This window comes from Lissotriton vulgaris, chromosome 4_1, assembly GCF_964263255.1.
Source record: "Lissotriton vulgaris chromosome 4_1, aLisVul1.2, whole genome shotgun sequence".
In the NCBI taxonomy this organism is placed as follows: domain Eukaryota; kingdom Metazoa; phylum Chordata; class Amphibia; order Caudata; family Salamandridae; genus Lissotriton; species Lissotriton vulgaris.
The window spans coordinates 12554163-12581980 of record NC_141691.1 but is presented as its reverse complement, the minus strand read 5'-3'; the positions used below and the strand labels follow the sequence as shown (position 1 = coordinate 12581980).

Below are 27818 nucleotides of genomic sequence, written 5' to 3'. Positions count from 1 at the left end.
GTGGCATAGTAGCACTACCAAGCGCAGTACATACAATTGGTGTCAACTTTTAGTATCTATCTAATCTATTCTCCTGTGTCCCTTGCCTGTAGCATTTGTTGAATTTTATTCCGGCATTTTATTTGCCCTAGTACTATGGGTGGACTTGAGTACACAGAAGAACACCAGTCTTTTTTGATATCTCCTTTTATATTTTAAAAGTAAAACTCTGCTTCCAGTGACAGTCTCCACCTATGATGAATACAAAACATTTAGGGGGCATCCACCCATTAAAAGTAAATGTCTATCATTCTTTATTATCGCAGTAGCTGGTTTCACTTTCACCAGCAACCACTCATACATCCACTCCTTCCTTGGCTTGGGTTTCATTGACACAAACTCCGCTCATGATTCTTGCTATCCACTATATCCATGCACCCATATTGTTGTTTTGCCCAATGAGGCCTGCATTTTCTTTCACCTTCCAGTTCTACCCATCCTTCAACAACCCATGCATCGGATTCATATCAGCCACGTGCATGAATCTTCCAAAGTATCCTTCTATGGTAGTCTTATTACATCTCTTTCGTCCTTCCTCCTTCTACACTAGTTCACTTCTTTCCCTTTTTGTTCAACACATCCCTCAAGGTCATCTGATCTGACTTTTAGTCTTCTCCATAACTTTCACAGCTGAGTTGGAGTCTGCTAGAAGAGGCCTTGTTTACTCAACTCACACTGGTAATGCTGCAAAGGGTGTCTTCTTCAACCATTGTATATTGTTGAGTACAACTTCAAATTCATACTTTCTTAAGTCTCATAGCACAGTGAGGGAAATGTTCCCCTTCCACCTAGTAATGCAAATAAGTAATGAATATAACTTACCACCACCCACCGCTGAACTTTCCTCCCCCACTGATGCTCCTGCAGGTGCCACAGCCACTGTCCCCTCCTGGATGGCAATCACATCGCCGCTGGCCCCGTCAGCACAAGTGGTTGGTAGTGATTGTGCAGCTATAAAAGCAAGTACACCTTTTTAGGTGCCTGCACACCTCCCCCTATTTTACTAGTTGTACTTTTTTCAACAGGAAGGAAGATTGAAAAAATAGTTACATACAACATAAATCGTTGTAACTAGTCCAAATTGCGTCCTACTGCACATCAGACACATTAGACCAAGTTTAGTTTTAATTTATTAGATGGTCTCTAGGGTCATCTAATCTCTACTCCTAATCTCGTCTTTGGAAAGTTAGCCTGAGACATATAACCATTTTAGGTCCGGGTCTACTGCTTTGCCCATGTTACCCCGCAGCTTGTTGCACAGTTAGAAAGACACCTACGAGGCCACATGAGTGTTGCATACAACTAAAGAGGTTGACAAACCAGTATTGTTAGTCACTTTTGCTTATCCATGTTGCACTTTTTGCCATGACTGCTAAAAAACCGGCATAGTTGTATTCACTGTCTAATGTGCAACATTTTTCTCATAGGCAGATGAGGAGATTGCCCTACGAACCAGAGATTTGCAGCGCTTTCGAAAGATGCATGCGTAACCAGTATACGTTCAACACTGAGGGGTCTCACACAATTCACACATTTCTCTATCGTGCACTAGATGTACAAAATGTATTGTATTTAATCTTCATTTTGCATGGTGGAGCTGGATGTTTTTCATGGAAATACTTACAAGTTACAAGTTGCCAATACAAAGCTTGTTATTAAAAAAATAAAGTCTTTGAACTTGCATATAGACTCTGTGGTTATTTTTTTTGAGTGTCTGGGGTGTTGTGGACTGAAACGAGTGAGTGAGCGAAAGGGTGTTCTTTAACTCTGTTCTGGGTTGTGTGATAAAATCATTGGGTATATATATATAACTATCTTCAAATGGGGGTCTGGAGTGGGACAAATGACTATGACTGAGACACTTAGGTAGGTAGACGGTCATTGGATTGTGGGTTCTTCTGACTGAGTTCTGTGACTAGGGTGTAAGGTGAAAGAAGTAAGGTCCAACCTCCCTATCACCAACATCCTATTTTCTTGTGCATAGTTCTGTATGTGCAGAGAATAATATCCACAACAGTGGTAGTATACTAACCGAACCAAAATTAGTAGGCAAACATCTGGTTGCGCATTTTGTTGGTGGGAATTGACATAGACTAGAGATTACAGAGGACAGCGCAAAAGTGGACCAAGTGGCTACAGCTATTCTATCACAGCTTTATTCAAAAGAAAACCTTAACTAAAGAGTGGCCAACAGGGCAAGCTTAGCTACAGACAGTCTAATAGAAGTACAGAGAGTCATAGCAGAGGCAGTTTGAAGGAACTGAAAGGCAGGGATACCCAAAATTTGGAAAACAGATAAAGAAGATCAAAGAAGCTTTTGTTAAAAATTGAATTCGTTTGGAAAAAATAAGGTGCATTGAAAGTTAGGGAAATATAATTGTTAATAATATAAGCACTGTAGGACTTACTGGGGCCAGCAGCAGGATCCTTGGTAGAGGAGCGCTCCTCTTGTGGTTGTCCCGCCGACTCGGACCCCGTCTTATTGCCCCTGGGTGGTGCTGATCATGTAAGAAATAATAAAGAAAGAGAAACATTGAGTGCTGTGAAACAAGGACATCATTCAAAAAATCCTCTCAAACATTTTAGGAAGCAACAATTCCAATAAAATTTACTTCGAAGTATAAATGACTACTGGCTTGCAGGATTCACAGACCGTCTACTTATAGAACACTAATCAAATGTTCCATAAACATTCTGATTGCAGAATATACTAACGAAGCCAGTACCACCTGACCTACACCACCTATTCCAGAATCCAGACGGGCCGATTTTTCAGTAAGTCGCCATTTCCATTTTATTTTTGCCTGCAAGCATGCATAGATGAGATTGAGAACACATACATACATTTGTGCATACACTGAATTGTTGGTTGCTTGCGTCATATGAACTGCTACTGACTGACGTGACCATGCTATTGCTGCTAAGCCTACCTCTCAGTAAACAATCTTCAAACCGGTTCTATGGAGGGGTGGGATGAATAAGAACTAACTAAGCATTCAGTGACAGAGGAGGAGTCATTCAGACCATTAAAAAAACATATGAACTAATACTATCCATCCACCACTATTTCACTAAAGGACAATGTAAGGACTAGACTCTAGCAATAGCATTAACTAACTTCAGTTCTCTAAAAACTCTAACAACAATAATCACCAGCCCAAGCTAGCACAAAGTTACAAACCAGTAAGAGAAGTGGCAAACAGCACCTGTGTCATACAATAACGGAAGATTTTGAGACGGAATTGATCTGCAATGTAACTAAGCGCACCAGTAATCGTGTTACTTATTCGTCCAAGAATTATACACAATACTACCAGAATATATATTAAATTATTAATATTACTAGCTACTCACCAAGCCCCACGACCTCGACACCTAGCAGCTCCAACAGGTCCTGCTCCCTGTCCAGAATGTCTGCCCACCGGTGGGCCAGCTGCTGGTGGGTGCGCCGGATATCCGAGCAACGGTAGACGCCCGGCGTCACCGGCGGTGACGCTCCTATGGGAGGTAACCAGAGCATGGCCTGACGCCTGCTGCCAAGGTCAAGGGGAGGTGGCGCTGGATAAAAAAAACAAGGGCAGCCACCTCCGCCTCCCCGAAAAGATTCCGGCCCTTCACCCCTGAAGGTCGCATTCTGCCGCAAGGCAGCCGGCTCTTGGGCGCAGGCGCCTTGCCCTTCGAGCCGGTTCTGCTGCTCCCCTTTGCCATGGTTCTGGGGTGGAGGTAGAGGTGGAAAAGAAAAGTTAGAAAAAAAGGAAAAAACTAGTTAGGGGGAAGAAGTATGAGCTTAAATAAAGAAGTAAAATAAAACAGTAGAAAAGTTAAAAAAAGAGGTTGAAAAGTAGAAATAAAATGCAAAATATAAACTTAGGGACAGAGAGAGATAGATGATAAGTAAAATGAGATAGAAAAACTGTGAAAATAGGTAAAGATTGCAAAGATAAAAGGTGGATAGAAAACTAGGCCCAGAGCCATAGCATAGAGTGTGAAAAACAAGATGGCCACACCCATCGCGACCACATGGGTAAGTTTGCGCGCGAATTCACGCAAACACGCACTTTGTCGGCGTGAACAAGTTATACGCGACCCGGAAGAGGAAATAGGGGATGCGAGCGGGCGGGACAATTGAAAAAACAAGATGGCCGCACCCATAGCCCATCACATGGGTAAGATCGCACGCTACAGTCCCCCGAACACGTAGACAGAGCCCCTAACACGCACAACGCACTCCCGAGCAAGAAAAACAGCTCGCGAACGGGTCCAGAAAGCTACTAAGCACGTTTGCGAAGCTCGCGTAGTGCGAGAACGTCTTCTCATAGCTTCGCGTAGCGTGACTACGCATACTACACCCACCCTTACTCACGTATAATCCTTTCACTCAACCATTCACTCAGGCACTATGCATATACTTCTGCATTCTCTCAGGTACTACCCACATACTTATCCAGTTACCCAGGCACATACTATGCACTCATCCAATAACTCAGCCACTACCCATGCACTAATCCAATCATTCCCCTATATCATGGCAAGGTAGTATCTTCAAGCCCATTTCTTTATTTAAAAAAAAATTGACTGCATATTTTAAATAAATTACATAAAACATAAAGATATATATTTATTTTTTGTTGATGAGTATATATGTGCACAAAAAACTGGTTTTGAGAATTTTATAGTTAGCAATTAGCATTTATAAAACCTTAGAAATTCACTGAAAAAAAACGAAGGTTTCGGTGACATTATACTTAGTAATTAGCTTTTAAAAAACCTTAGACATTCACTGAAAAAAACATCACAGGAATGTTATAGTTAGGCTCACATTTCACTTGTACAAAACCAGAGAAATTCAGCCATTATAGTTAGCTGGCCTAACTGTAACTTGCGCCCGAGCAATGCACTGCTAATGACATCACATATTACATCACTCATGACATGGGCAGTGACATCACTCATGGCTTCACTGATGACATCTCAAAAGGCATCACTGATGACATCATCCACATAATCTCTGATGCACCTACTCACATCCCAATATAACTTTTCATACACCCACTCCAATTTTCAGAATACCATTCTTGAAACCATTGACACACCTATACCAGTACGCACATACCCACCCACCGATTCATAGGTCTACATACATATCCAGTCACCCATACAGGCACTCATACAGCCAGTCACTCTCCAATACAGCCTCTGATATATCCACTCATACAACCGTATAGCCACTCATACACCGTCAGTCACCCATAGAGCTATTCACACAACTACTCAATCACCCAAACACTCAATCATACAGCCACTTACTCAACCATACAGAAACACACACACTCACTGCACATACCTATACTAACAAATACTTTCTCTCCTTACAGTCGCTGACAAAAGCACACACTCACCCATATAGCCGCTCTCACAATCTCTCACTCACACATGCAGATACTTATGTACATCAACACTAACATATACTGCCTTTCACATAATCAATTGCTCACCAATATACCACTGAGACATTCTTTCCCTCTCTGACACAGCCATACACACACTCACTCACCCATACAGTCCCTCACAGATGCACTCAAGAATCCATACACCCAGGGATTCACCCACTCATATATCCATGCTGGGATTCACATACACCATCACTAACCCACACAGACACTCAGGCAACCATACAGGTACTCAGACAACTAATCAATAATCCATATAGACACTCATGTACCTACTTGCCAACCCATGCAGCCACTTACACACCATCTAACAGGCTGATACAGACATTCAAACAGATTAGCCACTCACTCATACATTCACATGTTTAATCACTCACTTATATAGTCACTCACACACCCACTAAATCATCCATACAGACACTCATACACCCACTCAATCTTCAAATAGACCGTGGCATATATATTTAAACCAACTATCAATACGTGGCACACACCTCGGTCAATTCAGCTCTTTATTTGGACAAAGCTCTCCTCCTCCTACACATTCCAAACTTCACGTTCTTGGCCACTGTAGTTTACAAAGTCCTTTGTTTGTTTCCACTTTATATACTCAGTATCCACTGCTGCTCATTATGAGGCATTGTGGTACTGGTAGTTCAGGTTTACAATTTAACTTTATTGATCACACTCTTTAAGCACACAAGATGTTAATAGCAACATTTAAAGGCAGCACTTAACAATTTTTCACATTGTTACTTTAAGACTGTCTCATCATGATGTAAATTAAAACAGTCTCATCTCGTTTTCTGGGAGATTAGGCAGTGAGGGTACAGAGGCTGTTGAGACTGTTCTTTAGGGTGTAATACACTTTTTCCATTGAGAAGGACTTGTAATGTGAGTTACTACTTGTTTTGGCATCTCTTCTGCTGTTTGGCTCGCCCACCTTTTAAATGGTCAGGCTGGGTCTATATATTTTCCACTTAAGCTGAACTTTAACGAACTGTGGGGATCGGTGGGGTTTAGAGAAACCGATAAAAGAGAAGTCTCTTATACAGCTTTTTTGGTAGAGGAGCACTTTAAGTAGAATAGTAACATTGCATTTTTAGGGAAAGAAGAAAAGAAAGAAGGAAAGAAAGAAAGAAAGCTGGAAATAAGTGCTTAAATCAACACAGCAGGAGAAAAGAAAAAATCGAGAAAGACAGCAAGAAAGAAGGAAAGAAAGAATGCAAGATAGGAAGATAGAAAGAAAAAAAATAAGAAAGAATGAAAGAGAATTATGAATTCACATGTATAATATGGAAGCTTGTGTTTTGTAGCAGTCAAAAGAACAAAGGGTACTTCAAAAGGAATTTGGCAGTAAACAGGAATGGAAAAGGCTGGAATGTGGCCTGTGCTACTCATCTAATAGAAAACATCCTGCTATCACAACAGGTTCTACAAACAAAGGCAGCACTGATAATAATAAAGTAACAACAAACACACTTGCACTGAAGGGAACTACCTTGTGTGTGGATGTGCACACTGTGAAAGACCTAAATGCATTCACTCAAAGTGAAGTTAAGTAGTCGCTGAAGTGGGCTGAATGCTGTTCGTGAATGACACAACAACAGACCAATGGATGAAAAAAAAATTCTAAATACCCCTTTAAGTAAGTTTATTATGCACATAATTTTTATAAAGTCAAAAAGTCTTGGCTAGCGTCATACTTAAAAAAAAATGAAAGGAAATAAAATGTAGAATTGACAAAAGAGACAATAAAAAAGGATAAGCCATGAGAAGCTGTATTTTTTTTAAACATCCTGTATCTTTTATGAGGCCACTTTTATGGAACAAAGGCATATTTCAAACCAGTTTCTCAAGCGCTTCTGCGGTGGGAGAACCCCATACATCCCTGCCAGGATTACGCATGGAAGGGTTGGGCTCTTTCACGAGTCCACCTTAACAACCTACGACATTTTACCAAATTTACATGACAACTGGAATTTAAATTGCACTATCTGACGCAATGATTTCAGAAAATACTCGGGAGAGAGCCAAATTACAAACACTAATGGAGGAATTTGATTCACTCAGTAAAGTTCATGGTAGATAGCCGTCACAAAGCAGGCCCACACCGGGCCACTGTGCCAAGAACGCTTGACCACAGACACACATTTTCAACTATGCAATGTTCACTCTATCAGTTTTAATAAGAAGGAAAGCATAATTTCCTGTACAGACTGTGTGAGCACCATCTATAGGGCCAACTGATGCGTTTGGCCCATAAAACGGGTAACCTGTGCTCACAGCTCTCTGGTGATTGAGCGAGAAGTCAGATCTTTTCTTTGATACTTTCTAAGATACCACAACTTGTGAAGAGGGTTTTAGGAAAGAATGTGGAGCACGAGATAGAAGCACATCAGGGGTTATCGAGTGGATGTATGTCCAGACACCTGAGTGCTGTTTGTATACTTTATAGTAACTTAACATTGTGTGTCCAGCTTACAGAACATTTTTAGCCTTTGCCAGTATTGTATAACAGCTTTAAAGAAAATTGAAAAAAGCAACTGAAGAAATTTGATGCAGGTAACAGTTGATCTCTACATCAGCATTCTCTCCGATTCACACTTCTTCTACCTGAAGACTAAATATCTCTTTCTTTGCGTGCTTTGAAAATGATAACAGCAGTGTAATCCATGAGATCATACAAACATTGCGCTTTCCGATTATACATGTGATGCTCCTCTATGACGTAATCAGCATCCGTGAGGGCGTTCCTCAGAAACTCCTCATTGAAGGAGAAATGAGGGAACTTCACATCACCCATCATGAAAAACGTTGTCTCAAGGGGTGCGATCATTATTAGGTGTCCTCCACATTTCAACAGTGATGACAGATTTTTCAAACCATCGTAGAAGGTCTCCTTATCTTTGGCTAAGAAATCCACAGATTGCACCAGGAGCAGACAGTCAGCCTGGGGCAGGACAGTTGAAAACAATGGGTCACTTCTGTCGATATCACATTTGCAAATGTGTTTGATTTTTCGCTGTACCATATTCTGCTTCTCAATCCATGTTTCACTAAAAACAAACAGATAACATGATCAACAAGTATTTAATTATTTACAAACATCTATTTTGTAAGATCATGATTGTTATTCAGTACTAACAAGGGGGCATATTTACAAGCCCCTAGTGCCACTGAAGAGTCACTTTTTCCAACACTCCGGTGGTGCTCTATGCTACGCCATATTTACACTGCTGTGCTAATCGACTTTGCATGGCTTAACACTGCCTTGCAGATATGGCCCTCTGCAATGCAGTTTTCTTGTTATGTTATGTTAAATAAATTTTTTGAGCGCACCTAACACCGTTAGGTTTCTTGGCGCTATAATGGAGAGAGCAGATGAGGAGACAGAAGAAGCAGTTATTTATAGGATTCAGTGAAAAGAAAAGTTTTGAGGGAGGATCTGAACTTGGGGTAGGGAGAGGACAACCTAAGAGGGAGGGGGAGGGAGTTCCAGAAGGTAGGGGCCAAAAAAGAAAACTTGAGGCCACCGTGTTTCTTCCTCTTGTATCTGGGGACTGATAACAAGGCTGATTGGGATGACCGGAGAGTACGAGAAGGAACATACGGGTGGAGGAGGGAAGAAATGAAGAGGGGACCATGACCAGCAAGGGATTTGGAGATGATACAGCCAAGCTTAAATTTGCAGCGGGCAGCTACCAGAAGCCAATGGAGACTTTTTAAAAGAGGGCGGACATGTTGATCTCTAGGTTGAAAATGGATCAGGCGGGCGGCCTGGTTCTGGATCAACTGAAGCCTCCTGAGTTGGTAAGCAGGAATGCCTACATATAGTGCATTGGCATAGTCAAGCCTAGACATGACTAGTGCAAGCAGGGCCAAGATGAGGGCCTCAGATGTAAGTAGGCGGGAGATTTTGCGTATTTTCCTGAGCTGGAAATGGCTTGAGGAGACTACCGCGCTTATCTGGGGCGTCATAGAAAGGTCACTACTAATAACGACTCCCAGGCTTTTGGCACAGTTGGCAGGGCAAGGAAGGCTGCCAAGGCTAGCAGGCCAAAAGGAAGAATCCCAAGGATTGGAGGGTCCCCCGACAAGAACCAGCTCCGTCTTGTCGGGGTTGAGCTTCAGGTGATTTGAGCTCATCCAATTGCTAATAAAGCAAAGGGTGTTTTGGAAAGTGGAAATGGATTCAGCAGAGGAGTCAATGGTAAAAACTAATTGTATGCCATCCGCGTAATTGAACGCGGTGACATTAAACTGACGAAGGGCACGAATAAGTGGGGATAGATACAAATTAAAAAGAAGAGGGGATAAGGAAGAACCCTGAGGGACACCGCAGGTCAGTTTGACCTGAGTAGCAGAGAACTGGGACAGCCTGACTGCTTGATGGCGTTGGGTCAAAAAAGAGCGGACCCAGTCCAGGGCGGTGCCCTGGATGCCAGCCTCCCCGACACGGTCGACCAAGATGTCATGGTCGACCGTGTCAAAGGTGGCCGACAGATCCAGGAGGACCAAAGCCTGGCAGATGTTAGCATCAGCCCCCCTGCGCAATACCTCCATCACAGAAAGAATGACTGCTTCTGTGGAGTGCGCAGGTCTGAACCCGGCCTGCTGGGGGTCAAAAACACTTGAGTCTTCCACAAAAGAGCTAAGTGTATGAGTAACGTGCGACTCTGAAACTTTACTGAGAAAAGGAAGAAGGGAAATTGGGCGGTAGTTGCTCATGATGGAAGGGTCTGCCAATGGTTTTTTCAGAATAGCAACCAACTCGGCCTGTTTGAAGGATCCAGGGACCTCCCCAATAGTCAAAGAGTTGTTCAAAAGAGCAAGGGGAGGTTCTGGACAGGAAGTGAAAGCTTCCCGAAGGGCCGAGGGGGGGCAACAATCGCTGGGAGAACCAGAGGAAACTTTCTGTAGAAGTGATAAAAAGTTGTCCTTTGAAATAAGGGGAATATGGGTAAGGGTATGAGTGTGGGAGAGACCGGGGACACTGAAAGATGTGGGAACAAGTGGAGCTAAAGTGGAAATGCTGGTTTTGATCTTAATGATTTTGTCCACAAAAAATTGGTTCAGGGAGTCGCACAAAGACTGGGAAGGGAGGGGGGCTAGAGTGATTCTTGCCGGGTTAGATAATTCTTCCACAATGGAAAAAATATCTTTGGACTTATTAGACGAGTTCAGAATTTTATTGAAGAAGTAACATGATTTGGCCAAAGTGATTGCTTCCTTATACTCCCTCAACCGAGAAGAGAAAATCTCTTTTGATTCAGGGGAGTAACCCCAGCGCCAGCGCCTTTCTACCTGGCGGAGACCAAGTTTTTGTGCACTGAGCTCAGCAGTAAACCACCTTTGGGCGTCATGACTGCGCCTCGTCTTGACAGGTTTTAGAGGTGCCACAGAATCGGCAGCAGAGGTAAGCCAGTGTGTGAGGGCTTCGGACTGAAGATCAGTGGAGGTGGTGGATCCAATGGTGAGTGGGGACGATGAACTCAGAAGGGCAGTAAATTTATTAAAATCAGCTTTGTTCCAATTACGTGCCAGGAAATTGGATTGTCGGGCAACGATAATAGGAGGAGACATAGCTAAAGTAAAAGTAATGAGGGAGTGATCTGACCAGAGACAGGGGAGAATAAGGGGAGCAGAGATGTCAAGGGAAGTGGTCCAAACTTGATCTAGAATGTGGCCTTTGACATGCGTTGGTGTGTGTATGTGTTGGGTACAGTTGAGGCCCAGCATAAGATCTGAGACGGCCCGTGAATCAGAGGTTTCATGGATATCTGACGGCCAGTAATTGAAATCGCCCAGGACCAACACGTTGGAAATATTGATGGTGAGCTGGGAGATAAGGTCGCCAAACTGAATGGAAAAATTAGGCATGGGTTGAGGGGGGCAGTACATCAGCACGCAGATAAGCGAGGACCCAGGCTGCTCCAGTCTAAGTACGAGACAGTCGGTCGAAGGAATACTGAGGGAGGGCACTGGGGAGAACCGGATGGGGTGTCTAATAATGGCTGCAACCCCTCCGCCGGCTTTAGCAGAGGGGCGGTTAACTTGCAATATATAATAACCTGGAGGAATGGCTGCCAGGATATCAGGGGATGAGTCGTCTGTGAGCCAGGTCTCGGTCAGAAACAAAACGTCGGGCTGTTCCGAGCCCAAATGGTAAAATATTTCTGACTGATGGCGGACCAGAGACCGGGTGTTGAGATACATCACGGACAAAGGAGGGTTAGGGGAGCGTGCTAGTGAGGGGGTACAGGCCTTAAGACCCAGGGCAGGTGGACTGGTAAGAGGCAGTACAGAGGTGATCTCGGGAAAGGATTTTCTGGCCGTAAACAGGCCGAATAGTGCCAGCCTAGAAGAGGATTGGGGAGGGGGAAGGGCAGGGTCGTGAACAGATATAAGGGAAGAGCGAGTATAAGTAAGGGGAGAGGCAGAGTGACATGCCCCGTGCCCCAGCCTGCCGCGGACGGGCGCAGACGGGCTTAACTCAGGCGCAACTCCGGCGCGCCTTCATCGCGTCCGCTGCGCTGACACATGGAGGCCGTTTAAATAGGGGCGGAACGAGGGTGGAGTGTCAGGGCTACACTCCAGTGAAACAAGCCCAAGCAAAGATGGCGCCCGCTACCGCTGGGAACCCGCGGTTACAAACAGCCCCAAGCCAGCAGCTCACCTCTAAAAGTAAGTGTAAGGATTAGTTGCCTGCATAACAGAAGGTTTACAATTAAAATACGGGTTAAAAACAAAGCGTTTCGTGAAAGCGTCGACCGCTCGCAATCAGCGGGGCACAGTGCAGGGAATCTGTAGAGATGCTCTCACAGCGTCAGCGAGCCAGCCCACTGCTCTGGGCTACTAGCAAAACCCAGTGGCAAAATAGTGTGCAATGGGTGTTGCTGTGGGCATTCCCAGCAACACCCATGGGGTTTTGATCCAGCTCCAGAATTACAAAGGTCTTTAAATCCAAGGCAGCGCCAAAAACTAACGCCTTTCACTAGGAGGCGTTAATGTGGAGGAACAAGGAGAAATACTTTTATTTCTCCTCATTTTTTGCTTGTTCTATCTGTGAGGCATTCTGCAGCATATGGAAGGATTAAAATGCCATTAATGATTGTTTTTCTGCAGAACGTGTCCTTGCTCCATGGTGCGCTGGCGCTAGTCAGCTTGTGTAGTGCCAAAAGAGAGACGAGCACAGGGATGTGCAATATGCTTTCTAATATAGTGCACCCCTGTATTTTGAAATGACGCAGCTCAGTGTAGCACAATTACTTGTAGTACTGCACCACTTTCATGTAAATATGCCCCAAGGAGTTACAAAATGTTTCAAGAGGCATCTGCTGTACACTTTAAATATCTCACACTTCTCTAGATGCCAAGTTGTAACCTTAGTTTCTGAAATCAGAAGAAGGATCCTGCAGGAACTGTCAAATGTGGGCTATGCGTAGCTGAAGCAGCAGTAGTAACAACATGCATCACTGTGCATTATCAGAGTGTATGGGCACTCTTCCTCTCTGCATCCTTAGAGAGTACCAGTACACTGAATCACTGTGCATTATCAAGGGTTGTCTCTGTTCATTGTTAATTTGTAACTGCACGTGGCATCATCTAGGCACTGCTCACATTGGTTGGGAAACACCTAGCCGGCATCTGAATAGGCATAGAAGGACTGGTAAATACTGTGCTACCGCCATTCCAGCTGAGTGCTTACAACAGCATTAAATGTAATGCTGAGGTAAGTAACTTTATTGAAAAGAGCATTCCTCTTCTGACGGAAGTCACCTAAAAAAACATGCATTGTCAAAGCTATTTGGCCCGGGGTTCTCTTCTAGTCTTCTGGCAATTCTTACTTTGTTCTATTGTCGTTTTTGGGTCTAAAAATAAACACACATTACCATACTTCTCCCTGGCACTAAATGGAACTATTTTTGTGTGAGGGTGTGTCCCTGGTGAAAGGGCGTCATTCCTTAACCCTTAGTGAAGTCAGCCGATGGGCTGAAGTGGGTCGATACATTACCACTCAATGCATACTGGAGTGAGTGGAAGAAAAATGTGAATGACACCAACCACAGACTAATGGACGAAGCCTGGCTGAAACCCCTATAAGTAACTAGTAACCTAAAAAGAAAGGAAGAAAGAAAGAAAGGAAGAAAGGAAGAAAGAAAGAAAGAAAGAAAGAAAGAAAGAAAGAAAGAAAGAAAGAAAGAAAGAACGAAAGAAAGAAAGAAAGAAGGAAAGAAAGAAAGAAAGAAAGAAAGAAAGAAAGAAAGAAAGAAAGAAAGAAAGAAAGAAAGAAGGAAAGAAAGAAAGAAAGAAAGAAAGAAAGAAAGAAAGAAAGAAAGAAAGAAGAGAAAAAGAAAGAAAGAAAGAAAGGAAGAAAGAAAGAAAGAAAGAAAGAAAGAAGAAAGGAGGAAAGAAAGAAAGAAGGAAAGAAAGAAAGAAAGAAAGAAAGAAAGAAAGAAAGAAAGAAAGAAAGAAAGAAAGAAAGAAAGAAAGAAAGAAAGAAAGAAAGAAAGGAAGAAAGAAAGAAGGAAAGAAAGAAAGAAAGAAAGAAAGAAAGAAAGAAAGAAAGAAAGAAAGAAGGAAAGAAAGAAAGAAGGAAAGAAAGAAAGAAAGAAAGAAAGAAAGAAAGAAAGAAAGAAAGAAAGAAAGAAAGAAAGAAAGAAAGAAAGAAAGGAAGAAAGAAAGAAGGAAAGAAAGAAAGAAAGAAAGAAAGAAAGAAAGAAAGAAAGAAAGAAAGAAAGAAAGAACGAAAGAAAGAGAGAAAGAAAGAAAGAAGGAAAGAAAGAAAGAAAGAAAGAAAGAGAGAAAGAAAGAAGAAACATGGTAAGGCGGGAGGAGAACAAGATAAAGAAAGAAATAAGGAACAAAAGAAAAAAGAAGAAAAGGGAATGAAAGAAGAAAGAAAGGAAGAAAGACAGGAGGGAGAAAGGAAACAAGGAAAGGAGGGAGGTAGGAAGAAATAGAGGAAAAAAAGGAAGGAAACAAAGAAACAAACATACAAAGAAAGGAAAGAGAGAAAGAGAGAAGGGAAAGAAGAAGGAAGCAAGAAAGAAAAGATGAAGAAAGAAAGGAAAAAAGAAAGAAACAAACAAACAAACAAAGAAGTACAAAGAAGTTAACTTAACCTCTTCACTGTGGCATAAATTCCACCCAGTGCTTGACATTCTGATAGCGGGCGTGATCAAGACGGCTCTCGGCTGTCATGAGCACACGCCCACCGTGACTCATGACGGCCGGGAGCCGTCATGATCATGGAAGAGGATAGCACAGAAAAAAACGTAATAACAGATTCAAATAGACACAATGTGATGTGTTGTCAAATAGCAGCAGTCAGAAAAATAAAAAAACACTGCAAAAGGTCTTTACAACAGCATTGGCAGGAGATGGGATGTAACAATGATGAAATGTGCATCAGAAGTGTCCTGCTATCACATCAGGCTCTAAACAAAAAGGGAAGACTAAAGTTATCATACAGTGGATGTGATCACTGGAAGAAAGCAAAATGCCGTCACTCACAGTGAAGTTATCCAGTTGCTGACCCAGTGCTCCAATCAGAATGCTGAGTGCACAGAAGCAAAATGTGAATCACACAACAACCTGAAGGATAAAGAGAGGTGGCTGAAAGCCCTCTATAATCTTACACCATCAAAAGGTCTTGGCATAGAAATAGAAAGAGGAATAGCGAAAACGAATGTAAGATCAGATTAGCAAACTATGCAGAAAAAGCACCTATTGAGGAAAATAAAAAAATAGCATTAAAATTGGAAAAGGAAACCTCAGATAAATCTAAAATAATTATTATAACAAAGCAATCTTGTGATGAACTACAAAAATAAAAATAAATAATGATGGTGTGTCCTGGGTCTAGAGCCCCAAATACAATGCAAGCAATGAGTGTGTAACATTAGCAGGTGCTGCCTACATTGAGTCCATTATGTGAACAGATGCACCAGCAGAGGTGGTATGTGGAGCTCCAAGGCAAGAGGCATCATCAGGTAAAAGCTTAGACCTCAACTGACTACACGTCATAGCAACGTAAACCAAGGACAGAACCCACTGCAGGTTGACTTCAGCAGCTGGCTCACAGTGCCAGCAAAGTTGTGATACACACCAGGTGGGCTTCAGTAGGCCTGGGTGGCAAATTCTGTTCCACTCGCGGAATTTAGGTAATTTTGCGTTCCGTAGAGAACGCAAAATTGCCCAAAAATTCCGCTTTCCGCGTCTCCGCGAATTTTTTTTGCTTGTTCGCGTTCTCAAATGCGTGTTCGCAAGATATTTCCCCCCCCCCCGAGCACGCAAACAGCGATTGAGAACAGTAAAAAAGCATTGTGAACAAGCAATTCCGTGTGTTTGCGGAATTTCTGCGTGTTCGTGGAGATTTTTACCGTTTCGCGGAGATTTGCGTAACGCGATTACGCAAATTCCGCCCACCAGCTGACGTGCAGTGCCAGTAAAGACAGAAGCCACTGCAGGTGGACATCAGCAGCTGGTTAACAGTGGCAGTGAAGACAGAACTCACTGCTGATGCATTCATCAGCGGGCTCACATTGCCAGAGAAAACAGAACCTACTGCAGGTAGACTTCAGTGGCTGGCTCAGAGTAATAGTGAAGACGGAATTTACTGCAGGTGCATTCAGTAGCTGGTGTGCAGTGCCAGTGAAGATGAGACCCACTACAGGTGGACATCAGCAGCTGGCTTTTAGTGCGAGCAATGAAGGGACCCACTGAGAGTGAAATTCAGCAATTGACACAGTGCCAGCGAAGAAGTAACCTCGTGATGATGGAATGCACTGGAGGTGGACTTCAGCAGCTGACTCACAGTAACAGTGCATATTCACAAACAGTGGCAGGTGCAGAAAAACTAATCACCCACTGAGAACAGGTATAGCATGTTATTAGGTAATTCAGACACATCACAAAACATCACAACTTGGATTCAATTGGCTGCGTAGGGATCAGTGAGGTGAAATGAAAAAACAGGTATTTACAGGACTGACAGCTAACTAAAGAGATTAACATTTTTTAAAGAGAATCAACCATAACCAAGCATCTTAGGACTACAAACAAACTGGTGGCCCACAGCTAGCTGTATCATGTACACCACACAATGTTTTACACACTCCAGCACATTCAAGCGGAAGAAATTGGTTCCAGTGATGACAAACTACATAGCTGTAGAAGGGGCCAGTAAGCAGCCTTTTCCAACTTGGGGTGCAGATAACTAGGTCTGTATCCCATCAATATCATACATCAGATGCCAACATACATTAGCTGTGACACACCTGATAGTAGTCACCCATGTCGAAAGGAGTACTACTTTGGATGACTCTCTTCACCAGTTGACTTGAGTGCTCTCTTATTGAGTAACATATTTCACAAAAACATCCAGATTGTCAGCCAAGAGGTTCCAGTGCAATAATCATCACAGGTCCATCAGACATGTTGAAAAATGAAGCGCTGTTGCCCAGTCCTAGCGTATGTTAAACATTCCTCCATACAGAAAGCAGTACATGACCCAAGGATTACCCAATACCATTTGACTGGTACTCAGTGCCGTAAATATACTGTGGTATTTTCAAGCCTATTGCACTGAATATTTAGCACCATCAATACCAACCTGGTTCATACAGCGTAGGATTCATACCTGCTTCCCTGGAGTTCACAAAGCAACTTTATCACGTGACTATAATCCAGTGCATCAGGTTCATTCTTCAGCCATTTCTGCACCTCCTCCGTGCACTTGTCATTCAAGCAGGCAAAGGTGATCTCATTGAAATACTCACAGGCTGGGATGGTGTAATGGATGAGGGGGGCAATCGAAACTTGTATCAGAGAGCCCCCTTCCACAGCACCTGCTCAGAAAGAGATTCACACTTCAATGTAAGGCAAAGCTATCAATGGCTGTACAGCCTGGCCTGCATCCCGGATCTGCACACATCCTCTCTTGGGTGGACAAACCCCACTGTACACAACCTTTAGCCTGCAGCCAATTCTCCGCCTATTGATTTTCATTCAGCTTCTTACTAACAGTCCATAGCATAAGGCAGTTGGCATTTTACTGGCACACAAAGATGGTGCCACTCAAAAAATGATTTGTTAAAAATATTGTGCTATGCACTTGACTTTACCATTGATTATTAGAACCTATACAAAAGGAGCTCTCTTTTCAAGGGTGCCATAGTATACAATACATTTATTTAAAGTTGAAAGTTTGATTCATCAGCATATATCAGCATTAGCATATTTAAGAACCCTATAGAAAACAAGCACAGTTCATTAGACTATCAAAAGTGGATATGAACATTTGTTAATGAAGCCACACCCTCTCAACTTTGGGAAGAACCCTTGACGCGATTGCTTCTGACTCAACATTGACATCCAGTAACAACTTGAGTTATTCCAGCTTTACAAGAGAATTGTTAATCAGTTGCTTCTGGCTTGAGAGGGACATTCAGTAAAGTTCTGAATGGCTGATGCCTTGTTAAAGACTTCAAACTATTGCCTCTGACTCAATAAGGACATCTTGCAATTACTTGAAGTACTGTAGCTATCTGAAAGGCCAAAACGATTGGTTGTGCCGATTCTTGTTTTTAAATGTATTCATAAACGTTAAACTTTACAAGTGCAGCATAGGGTTATCAGCACAAGGCAGTTGCACTCTAACAGTAATTCCAGGTTAAAGATCAATAGTAACATAGTAGTGTCTTACAGACGTAAGTAAATCATCCCAAATGTTGTCAAGAGCCCAATGATATCTACATGCACAAGGTCAGATTTTGCAGCAGATTGGTATAAGGAGTAGACACGGGATGCAGGTACCCATGATATTTCAGCTGTCATAGGGTTCACAGACCCTCAAGCTGAGTGTCCCCCTTCTGTTTGTATAACTCATAATGGACCTAACACATGGAGATGAGGGTTACACTTATCTCCTGCCTCTAGCCATAGCTTGCCCTCTGACCAGCAGCAGGCAGTGTTACCTTTTCCATAGCTAGTTCCATAGCTAGTTGGGATCCACTTTTTGCATATTCGATAACCCAATAACCAGTTGCAACTATGCCCTTCCATGTCATAACAATTCAGAGTTTGAAGACCTAATGTTCTAAACCAAATCTAAGGGCATGTCTTTTTAGGTCTCACTACAGACAGTGCCTACAAGAAAATGTATTTGGATAAGCACTTTCAGCAGGATTGAGATGAGGTCAAAGGTCACGCCAGCAGAAGACGTGGCAGCTCAGCCAGAACTATATGAGCTAACCTGCTCACTTCCTACTGAATCAAGTGGCTTCTAGGGGATGAAGGGTTGGAGGGAATTGGTAGAAACACTCTTTAATTGGGTTTGCTCCTTGTCAGGGCACAGCACCACCTCTTTCCTCACACTATTCCTACTGAGATCCCTGTACACAAGCGCCCCCCTTGCCACCACACTATGTTTACTCAAAAAAATACCACTTCTCTACTTAGAGTCATTATTTTTCACGCCATCTCCACTCACATGAAACCCACCCTTTTCCCCACACTCCTCACATTTATGCACAGCAGACCTTACACTCCCTCACATTAGCCTCACCCACAGAGAGCAATGCCCAACCGATCCTTACACTATCTTCAATGATATGTTATCAGCAGTCTACAGTCAGCCTATCCCCACTCAAAGCAGCTCACTGCTATCATGCGTATACTATCCCCACTCATACTGGTCCCACTCAGAGCCGCCCACTCCTATCACACTCATGCTATTCCTATCAAGACTATCACCATTCAGAGCCACTCAGTCCTCTTACATACACTCACTAGACCCACTAATACTATCCCCACTCAGGCATTCATTCCTATCACATACACACTATCCCTAATCAACGCCACTCAGTTGTATCACAGGCACACTATCCCCACTCACTTTATCCCCACTCAGAGCTGCTCAGTTCTATCACACACACAGGATACCCATTCGGAGCCTCTCATTCCTATCACACACATACTATACCTACCCCGAGCTGGTCATTCCAAGCACATGCACGCTATCATCACTCATACTATCCCCACTCAGAGCCTCTTAGTTTTCTCAGATACAAAGTATCCTTTCAGAAGCCAGAACCCCAATAATTTACTCAACCTCAAAATCTCGACCACTCCCGAACTATGGCTGCACCGAAACCGCCCTGCTGGAAATAGTAGATAATATTAGACTCTCTCTGGACGCCAGACAATCCGCCATCTTGGTCCTTCTTGACCAGTTGGCTGCCTTCAACACCATCTCCCTCAGCACTCTTTTGAATTGTCAGCTGGAGATGGGTTTTGGGGGCACTGCACTGAACTGGCTCAGGAGCTACCTGACAGATCGAACCTCCAAAGTTCTAATTCGCCTCCAGCAGCCAACTTATAGACAAGGGTGTCCCCCAGGGCCCCACACTCTTCAACATGTACTTGGCACCCTAAGACAACATGATTAAAACTCACGGTGTTGACACAGTATCGTACACTGATGATACTCTGCTTCACTTTGGAACTCCATCCCCTTACCGATTAGGCAGAGTAAGGATTTGCTCACCTTCCGTAAGGGACTAAAAACCTGGTTGTTCTCTCAAGCCTACCATTAGCCTTTGTTAGCTTAGTGTTATGTTGTTCGGATTCTTCACACTTCCTATAGCGCCATGAAGCCCACGGGCGTACGAGCGCTTTATAAATTGATTTTAACATAACATAACATAACTAATTACACTTGGACCAGACCTCACTGACACCAAACTCTGGTTAAGGCAGTGTATGTCTGACATATCCTGCTGGATGCTAAATAATCATTTGCAACTTAATGTCATTAAAACCGAAATTATCCTTTTAGGTAAAGCACAAACCCTGTGGTCAACTGATTGGTGGTTTCCCAATCTAGGCACAGGTCTCTCACCCAAGTCGGCAGTTCATAACCTAGGAGTGCTGACCGACAATCAAATCTCCATGTCCGATCATGTCAATCATGTGGCCAGCGTCAGTTATGGACTAATGAGTAGCCCTCGTAAGATCTTTAAATGGGTCCCACTATCATTCCACATGCCTCGGGTGCAAGGATTAATCATCCTCCAGCTGGATTATGGCAGCCATTTTGGCCTCCATCAACAGAGAGCACCTAACAAAACTCCAAGTCCTTCAAAACACGGCTGACATACTAGTATTAAATCTATCACCCAGCTCTTCCTCAGCACCCAGTTTGAGAGCTCTACACTGACTTCCCATCAGAAAACGTATAACATTCAAGATTAGAAAGAGGGTTGGGAGCACACTGTCTCACAGTCCCAACACAGTTCGCCCCTTTGCATCCTGGTAAATGCAGTACACAGTTCAAACTTACTTCAAAATGATCTGGAGTTTTTCACCAAAGTCGGTGCAGACATTGCTGTATATCTCTAGACACGTGTTTCTGGGTTGAGCCCATCATCAGTAGAGAGCAGCAGTATTAGAGAGCAAAGAAAAATCATCTGGGGTTGCTGGAAATGCTGCCAAGTTCCTCTCAGGTCACAGTACCGCTCACAGGCACACTGGTGCATCTCCAAAGCTCGCCAGCTTGCTGGCTCGGGGGAACCTTTTAAACAGAAAGGGGTTTGGGAGCATACTGCCTCACAGTCCCAGCACAGTTCGCCCCTTTGCATCCTGGTAAATGCAGTACACAGATCAAACTTACTTCAAAAGTAGCTGGAGTTTTTCACCAAAATTGGTGCAGACATTGATGTATATCTCTAGACACGTGTTTCTGGGTTGAGCCTGTCAATAGCAGAGAGCAGCAGTATTAGAGAGCAAAGAGAAATCATCAGGGGTTGCTGGAAATGCTGCCAAGTTCCTTTCAGGTGACAGTACCACTCACAGACACACAAGTGCATCTCCAAAGCTCGTCAGCTTACTCAGCAAACCCAAAAATACAAGACTGTATTCTCCACTGATGATGGTTAATAAACCAGAAACACGTGTCTAGAGATCAGCACTATCTGCGACAACCTTGGCGAAATACTCAAAAATATCGGACCGAGCTGCAAGAGACAGCATTTCCCAGAATGCCAGGGGCGAACCTTGCCCGAGAGGTCAGCGGTGTGCTCCCACATCCTGTCGTCTATTTAAAGTACTCCCATAAGTCATTGAGCTGAGGAGCTCGTGGATGAAGCACATGCGCGCCAGTGAGAGTTACCAGACCTGATATAATGTTTGGCAGCCTACTCAGCAAACCCCAAAATACAAGACTGTATTCTCTACTGATGACGGTTAATAAACCAGAAACACGTGTCTAGAGATCAGCACTATCTGCGCAACCTTGGCGAAATACTCGAAAATATCGGAGCAAGCTACAAGAGATGGCATTTCCCAGAATGCCAGGGCGAACCTTGCCTGAGAGGTCAGCGGTGTTCTCCCGCATCCTGTTTAACATTCAAGGTTAACGGTCTAGTTCACAAAACTCTCAATAGTCACGGCCCTCGCTACCTTGTTAATAAACTGAAAAGGTATCCCCCTCCAGAACTCTCCGATATGCTAATAAACATCTTCTCGTCCTTCCCAAGATTTGTAATGCCAGGAACGGTGGAAGATCTTTCTCTTGTCTTGCTCCCACCTTGTGGAACACTCTCCCTCTTCATCTCAGTACTGACACCAACCACAGAAAGTTTCGTAAGTCTCTCTAAATCTGACTGTTCTGAGACTGTCTCCTTCCCAGTCACTCCTCCTCTTCTCTCCCGTTTTGTTTCTTGTGACAGGCTAGTGCTTTGAGGCCTTCAGGTGAAATGTGCGCTCAACAAAAACCCATACATAACATAACATAACATGCCTAGCACCGGCCCTGAGGATGGCAGCTGTTACAGTGCATTTGCACCTTGCTTGGGCCTGTTTCTCCCTCTCTCCCAGACAGTGTCCGCTACTGTTTGCTCCCCCTCATGTGTGTCTCACCGTCCTTCCTCTTTTCACAGTCTCTCCTGTTGCTTCCACTGTTCCCTGAAACTGCACTCCCCTTCATAGAGCACTGCATTACCAAAACGGATTGCACTTCCCTTGGGGTTTCTCTGCCTTTGGCTTGTGGTAGAGCACCTGGTAGGTTCCTTTCTCATTTGTAAGCTACAGGGATATGGTGCATGTGGATTAAGTCATTGTAGCTCTATTGTTAAGGGAGACGTCTGCCAAATGCTGTTGGACGATCCACTGTACTCCTGACCCCACATTCACTTTAAGTTTGGCTGCAGGCAGCTTTTGCCTTCGGAAGTTCTTTATGTAACACAGAACAGTGAGAAGAAGAAGTAGGGAGACCTGTTTGTATTAATATGAAGTGAGCAGTGGGCCTGTAATCAGAATAGGATGGCGGGAGGCCTATAGTCAGAAGAGCCAGGGTAAAACATGCAGTCATGAGGGAAAAGGAGACTTTAAGTCAAGAGCAGCTTGGTGAAATGTGTGAGGAGTTTCCTCACTCACTACTGTGGTTGTAGAGAAACAGTCTCAAGAATAATAAAGCTGCCATTTATGGCGTGCCCACCTTCATGGTGTAGGTGTGTTAAACAAGTAATGGTTGGCATAGTTTATTAATCATTAATCTGGGTCCAAATTAAAAGTTATGTTTTATTTGCTCACAAACTTCTTTTCCCATAGTGACTCAGGCTTACATTGCCAATAATAAAGATGATTTTAAAAAGGCAGGAGCTTATGGTTGCCTACTGTGTTATGTTATTTTGTGTAGATTTGTAGAGCGCAGAATCCCACCGGAGGGTATCCTAACGCTGAGCAGGTGTGAGTCTGTGCACATCTAGTGCCTAGTGGGACTACTCAAAAAAGCAGGTCTTCAGCTTCTTGCAGAATTCAAGAAGTCAGGAGGAGGCTCTGATGTGTAGTGGCGGGTCATTTAACTCTTTAGGAGAGATGTAGGGGAAGGCTTGACTGCAGGATTTGGTTTTCTATATGCATGGGATGTGTGTGGGTAAAAGTCCAAATAAGCAGCGATGCAATTGTGAGGTTCGCTGGACCAGTGTTCTGTAGAGATTTGAAAGTGTGGGCAGGAGTCTAAATTGTGCTCTTTTGTGAATGGGGAGCAAGTGGATCTACTTCAGGTGTGGTGTGATATGAGTGCAGTATTGGAAGTTGAGAGTTGAGAGGAAGCTGAGAGGGATTCTGGCAGTCATTCTGAATGGTCTGCAGCCTTTTGGTGATTTTTTTGTTGAGCCCCACCATAGAGGATGTTCCGTTTATCCAGCTTACTTGTGACCAAATTGACTGTTTTCTGGTTGCTGATTGGGAGCCATTTGAAAGTCTTCCTCAGCCTCTTCAGGGTATGGAAGCATGCAGCTGTAACTGCCTGACTTAGATGGTCATGTGCAGCTTGCTGCTCCCGATGATACTGAGGTTCTAGGCTGGGTTGTGGGGAGAGGGTGTCCGTCCTAGCTCTGTTGGCTACCAGGGACAGTCCAACGGTGAGATGCTATTCCCGAAGATCACAATTTCAGTCTTAATGGTGTCAGCTTTAGAGAGTTGATCTTCACCCAGTAGATTTCAATCATGCAGGAAATGAGTTTGATCCGGGTACTGGACTTCTTGTTTATGAGGAAGAGATTGAGCTGAGTCTCATCGGCATAGGAAAGGATGTCATGAGAGCAAATGGTGCTAACTAGAGGGATCATGTCTGACTTGAAGAGGGTCTGGCTCAGGGAGTTTCCTTGAGTTCTTCACTGCCAGGCTGACTGACTAGATTCTCCCAGACAGGAAGGAGCAAATCCATCAGAGTGCTTGTCCTTCGATTCCAATGTTGTGAAGGCATTGGATGAGGATGGGGTGGGAGACAGTCTCAACAGCTGCAGAGAGGTCCAAGAGAATGCGGGCCGCCATGTCTTCTCTGTCTCGAGTCACGTGGATGTCGTCCGTTGAGCACTGTGGGCAGTTTCTGTGTTTTGGTTGGGACTGAATCCACACTGAGTGGTGTTGAAGTGGTGGTGGTCATTGAGGTATTTAGTGAGGTGTCTGTAAATGTTTTTTTCTAAGACTTTGGATGGGAATGATAGTAGGGGGATTGGTCGGTTGGTCGGCGAGTGTTGAAGGGTCCACAGAGGGTTTCTTCAGCAATGGGAGGACAGTTGCATTTTTCCAAGCATTTGGTAAAGAGGCTAAATAAGTCAAATCTGCATGTATGCAATCACCTTGATACTGAGCTCGATGGTATGGAATAAATCAATGGTCATTTGTGTACATGGGCTCAAACACTGTGTGACGACTAGAGAATGTCTGTCGATTCTGTTGTGCAAAGCTTAGCAAAACCAGGACAGCGAAGATGAAATGAGTACATCATGCCCTGCACATTTGCCTGCCTCAAAAGGATAAGTCCACACAGCAACTTCTCCGGCATGCTGAGCCTCAAAATACTATGTTGGCAATGAGAGGTACCTGACCACAACACAACTGCAGAGCATTTCCACACGCATGTTCAAGGCAAACAAACAAGCATACCTCACACAACACGCAGCTTGCCTTTGGCTAACCCTACTAACCAGTTCCAAGCAAGATAAAAAACATCCTTCAGGTGAGTAGTGGGCCACCCAGTAGAGCCGTGCAAAAAATATCTTGCCATGCACAACTAGACCCATCATAGAAATATAGGAGACCAAGTAGTATGAATGTTCCATTAGAGGGTGCCTCACTGTATGACCCTGTCAAGCCTAACATCCAATCTAGCCTTCAACTGAATAACCCCAGGAAAAGTGTTCAACTTCATCCATTACAAAGACTTGGCATCCCACCACTCAAGAAAGCAGAATAATCCAGCAAGGGGGTCACTCAGAGTATATATACAGGTATCACTGCTCAACTACAATTCCAAAGTCACCAAGGAAACAGATGGTGAAGTAAAAAATGTTACTGCTGCAACACTACACAAGTGACACGATCTCAATATTATTTCACAAACTCTTGAACACCAAAGGTGAACATCAATATGATAAGCCCATCACAGGTGAATCTAGAATAAATGCCAACAGATGGGGGGTGGGGAGGGGGGGGGGCTATTGATGACTTCTATGTAAGACTTTGTGAATTTAGCAAGCACCTACACAGATAAGAACACAAATAAGTGGATGCAGGCACAACTCGTCCATAGCTATAGGCAGTCATATATTAAATTATTCTAAAAACAAGATAGCACAAATACAATGGAGAAGCAGGTGGGCTTCATATTTCCTAAATTGACAATTGAAGAGGCACTCAAAAAAACAAGCGCAATGAAGATGTAGACAATGGATGCAGTCTGAAAGTGGTATCCCCTCTGAAATTCTGTCAATATCTAGGCAAAACAACAGACTCATGGGGGCTGGAGGTATTGGAGAACATGCTGATGGAAGCTAAGATGGGAATACAAGACTCTTAACTATTAAGGATTCTCTTATGCTCAATATCAGGGTTGGGTGTCATTTCTGGGTAACGAGGGGTAGACCCCTATTTAGCCAGCACTGTGATTTTATCCTGGGTCTGGCGACATGTTGTGTGGTTTCACTGATTTTCTGATTCTTATTTTAGTACCTGTTTTGTGTTCTTTGCTGTTTGTTGTTTTTCCCTTTATGGTTCCCTTCATTACCTTGAATTGTTGGGCGTGCTTTCCCTTGTCCCATTTCTTGTAGAGTCTAAGATGTGACTCTTCAGCAGCATCCAGGGGTGGGACCAGATTCCAGATCACCCCCCCTGACTTGTCATAGCACAATCTACTTCTGAAACCAGTAAGCCTTGTTTAAGTTCTTTTTTGTTCTTGCTGTTGAACTGATATATTAATTTTATTTTTATGCCAACTGTCTACCAGCTCTTCAGAGCGCCTGGGATGACTGGGACTTTCATTGTGTCTTCAATACCGAAAACTGGCAATGGCGAGAAATCACAGACAGGAAGCAAAGATGACAAGAGGAACTGTGGAGACTGTGGCCTGATGAACATCCACTCAGTTAATTATGATTGAAAAAGCTTTATTCGAGTTATACACTCATAAAAGCACAAACATGTAAAATTACACTTTTAAAAAGCTCTAAACATACAGTAACACTTAATTTACAGCTTAAAATACACAGTATAAACACATAAAATATTCACCACAAATTAATATAAGCTTTTTCATGATATACAAAATGCTAAATGCGAGTTAAAAGGCAAAGTCGACCACAGTATTAACCATAAACAAAATTTGTACAGTCAGAACTCCTTACGGGCATTTAGCAACATATTATAGCTAAAATTCATAATTCTCTCCCTCGGGATTTAGCAGTGCAATTCATACAAGCAAGAAAACGAGGTTCAAGGCCTATTCGAAGATAGAGCCCTCCGCCTTATAGACCAAGCCCACCCCAGGTATTTTGCCGTTCCTACAACTATAGGCAGTTCGGTTGAGGAACAAATAATTCTCAGCCCCTCTACACCGCTTGAGACACCAAGGTTCCTGCAAACAGGTGCCAACCACAATTTCCTTGGGTTTACATAGCCCTCGCACATGAATAGAAAATGTGCTATACTTTCATTGGGGGCGCCACATGTCGGGCAACATGAACTACTATTAGTTCCCCAATTAGACGTCAATGACTTCAGGGGGAGGGAGCCTGCCCTTAGCTGGAAAAATAATTTCCTATCTGTCGGAACAGTTATAGTGTCCCAGTACTGTTCTAGTGCAGGCCTCATTTTGAATTCCATAAACCTACCCCCCATAGATTCTGAGGTCACACTCCTCCAAGACTTCTGGTCAATGTAGTCCCAATATATAGCTTTTATAATTGTTTTACTGGGGAACACTTCCCCAGAGGGATTTTCCCAAAGTTTGGAGAGACCAAGCACAGCAAGGGTGTCCCTAAGCTTTTTTAGCCATGTAATTTTATGAAAGACGTCTGATTTAACTAAGGCAGAAAACCCCTCAGCATAGTGTATAATTTCTGGGGTAGTCCACAACCGTCTCCAGTAGAGGATAGGCCTTAGTCTGGCACGATCACTAAGCGATCTTCTTCCTAAATCCAGGCCAAGCGGTATTAATGGGGTACTTTGGGGAAGACTAGTTATCCCTCTCAGGAACCTGTTCTCAGATCTTTGGAGCGTATCGAACCTCTCAAAGCCCCAGACTTCAGCCCCGTAAAGGGCTGCGCCCAAGGCTTTTGCATCGTATACCATGAGAACAGGTTTAATAGGCCTGGTTTTAGATTTTGCTTGTTCCACTCGAAGCGCTCCTGAAATCTGCTGATGTTTCAAAACCGCCAATTAATTATCCATTCGGGTGGAAGACTTGTTTGAACTGTTGCAGTAGAGGAAGGCGCAAGGGAGCCACCAAATCATGGCACCCCTAGGGATAAGACCTATGAA

The 27818-nt window shown here is 43.6% G+C and overlaps 1 protein-coding gene across 1 annotated transcript in view; it reads right to left on the bottom strand.

Annotated features, from left to right (window-relative positions):
• Positions 1-7123: 7123 nt before the first annotated feature.
• The window catches only part of LOC147718214 (nicotinamide N-methyltransferase-like), a 53273-nt gene continuing 32578 nt past the window's right edge, over positions 7124-27818 (bottom strand). Inside the window, exons 2-3 of the mRNA XM_086966640.1 lie at positions 17137-17344; positions 7124-8548 (exon numbers count right to left, since the gene is read on the bottom strand). Coding sequence (XP_086822766.1) covers positions 8113-8548; positions 17137-17344 — 644 coding nt within the window. The 3' untranslated portion in view covers positions 7124-8112. The remainder of the gene's footprint in view (positions 8549-17136; positions 17345-27818) is intronic.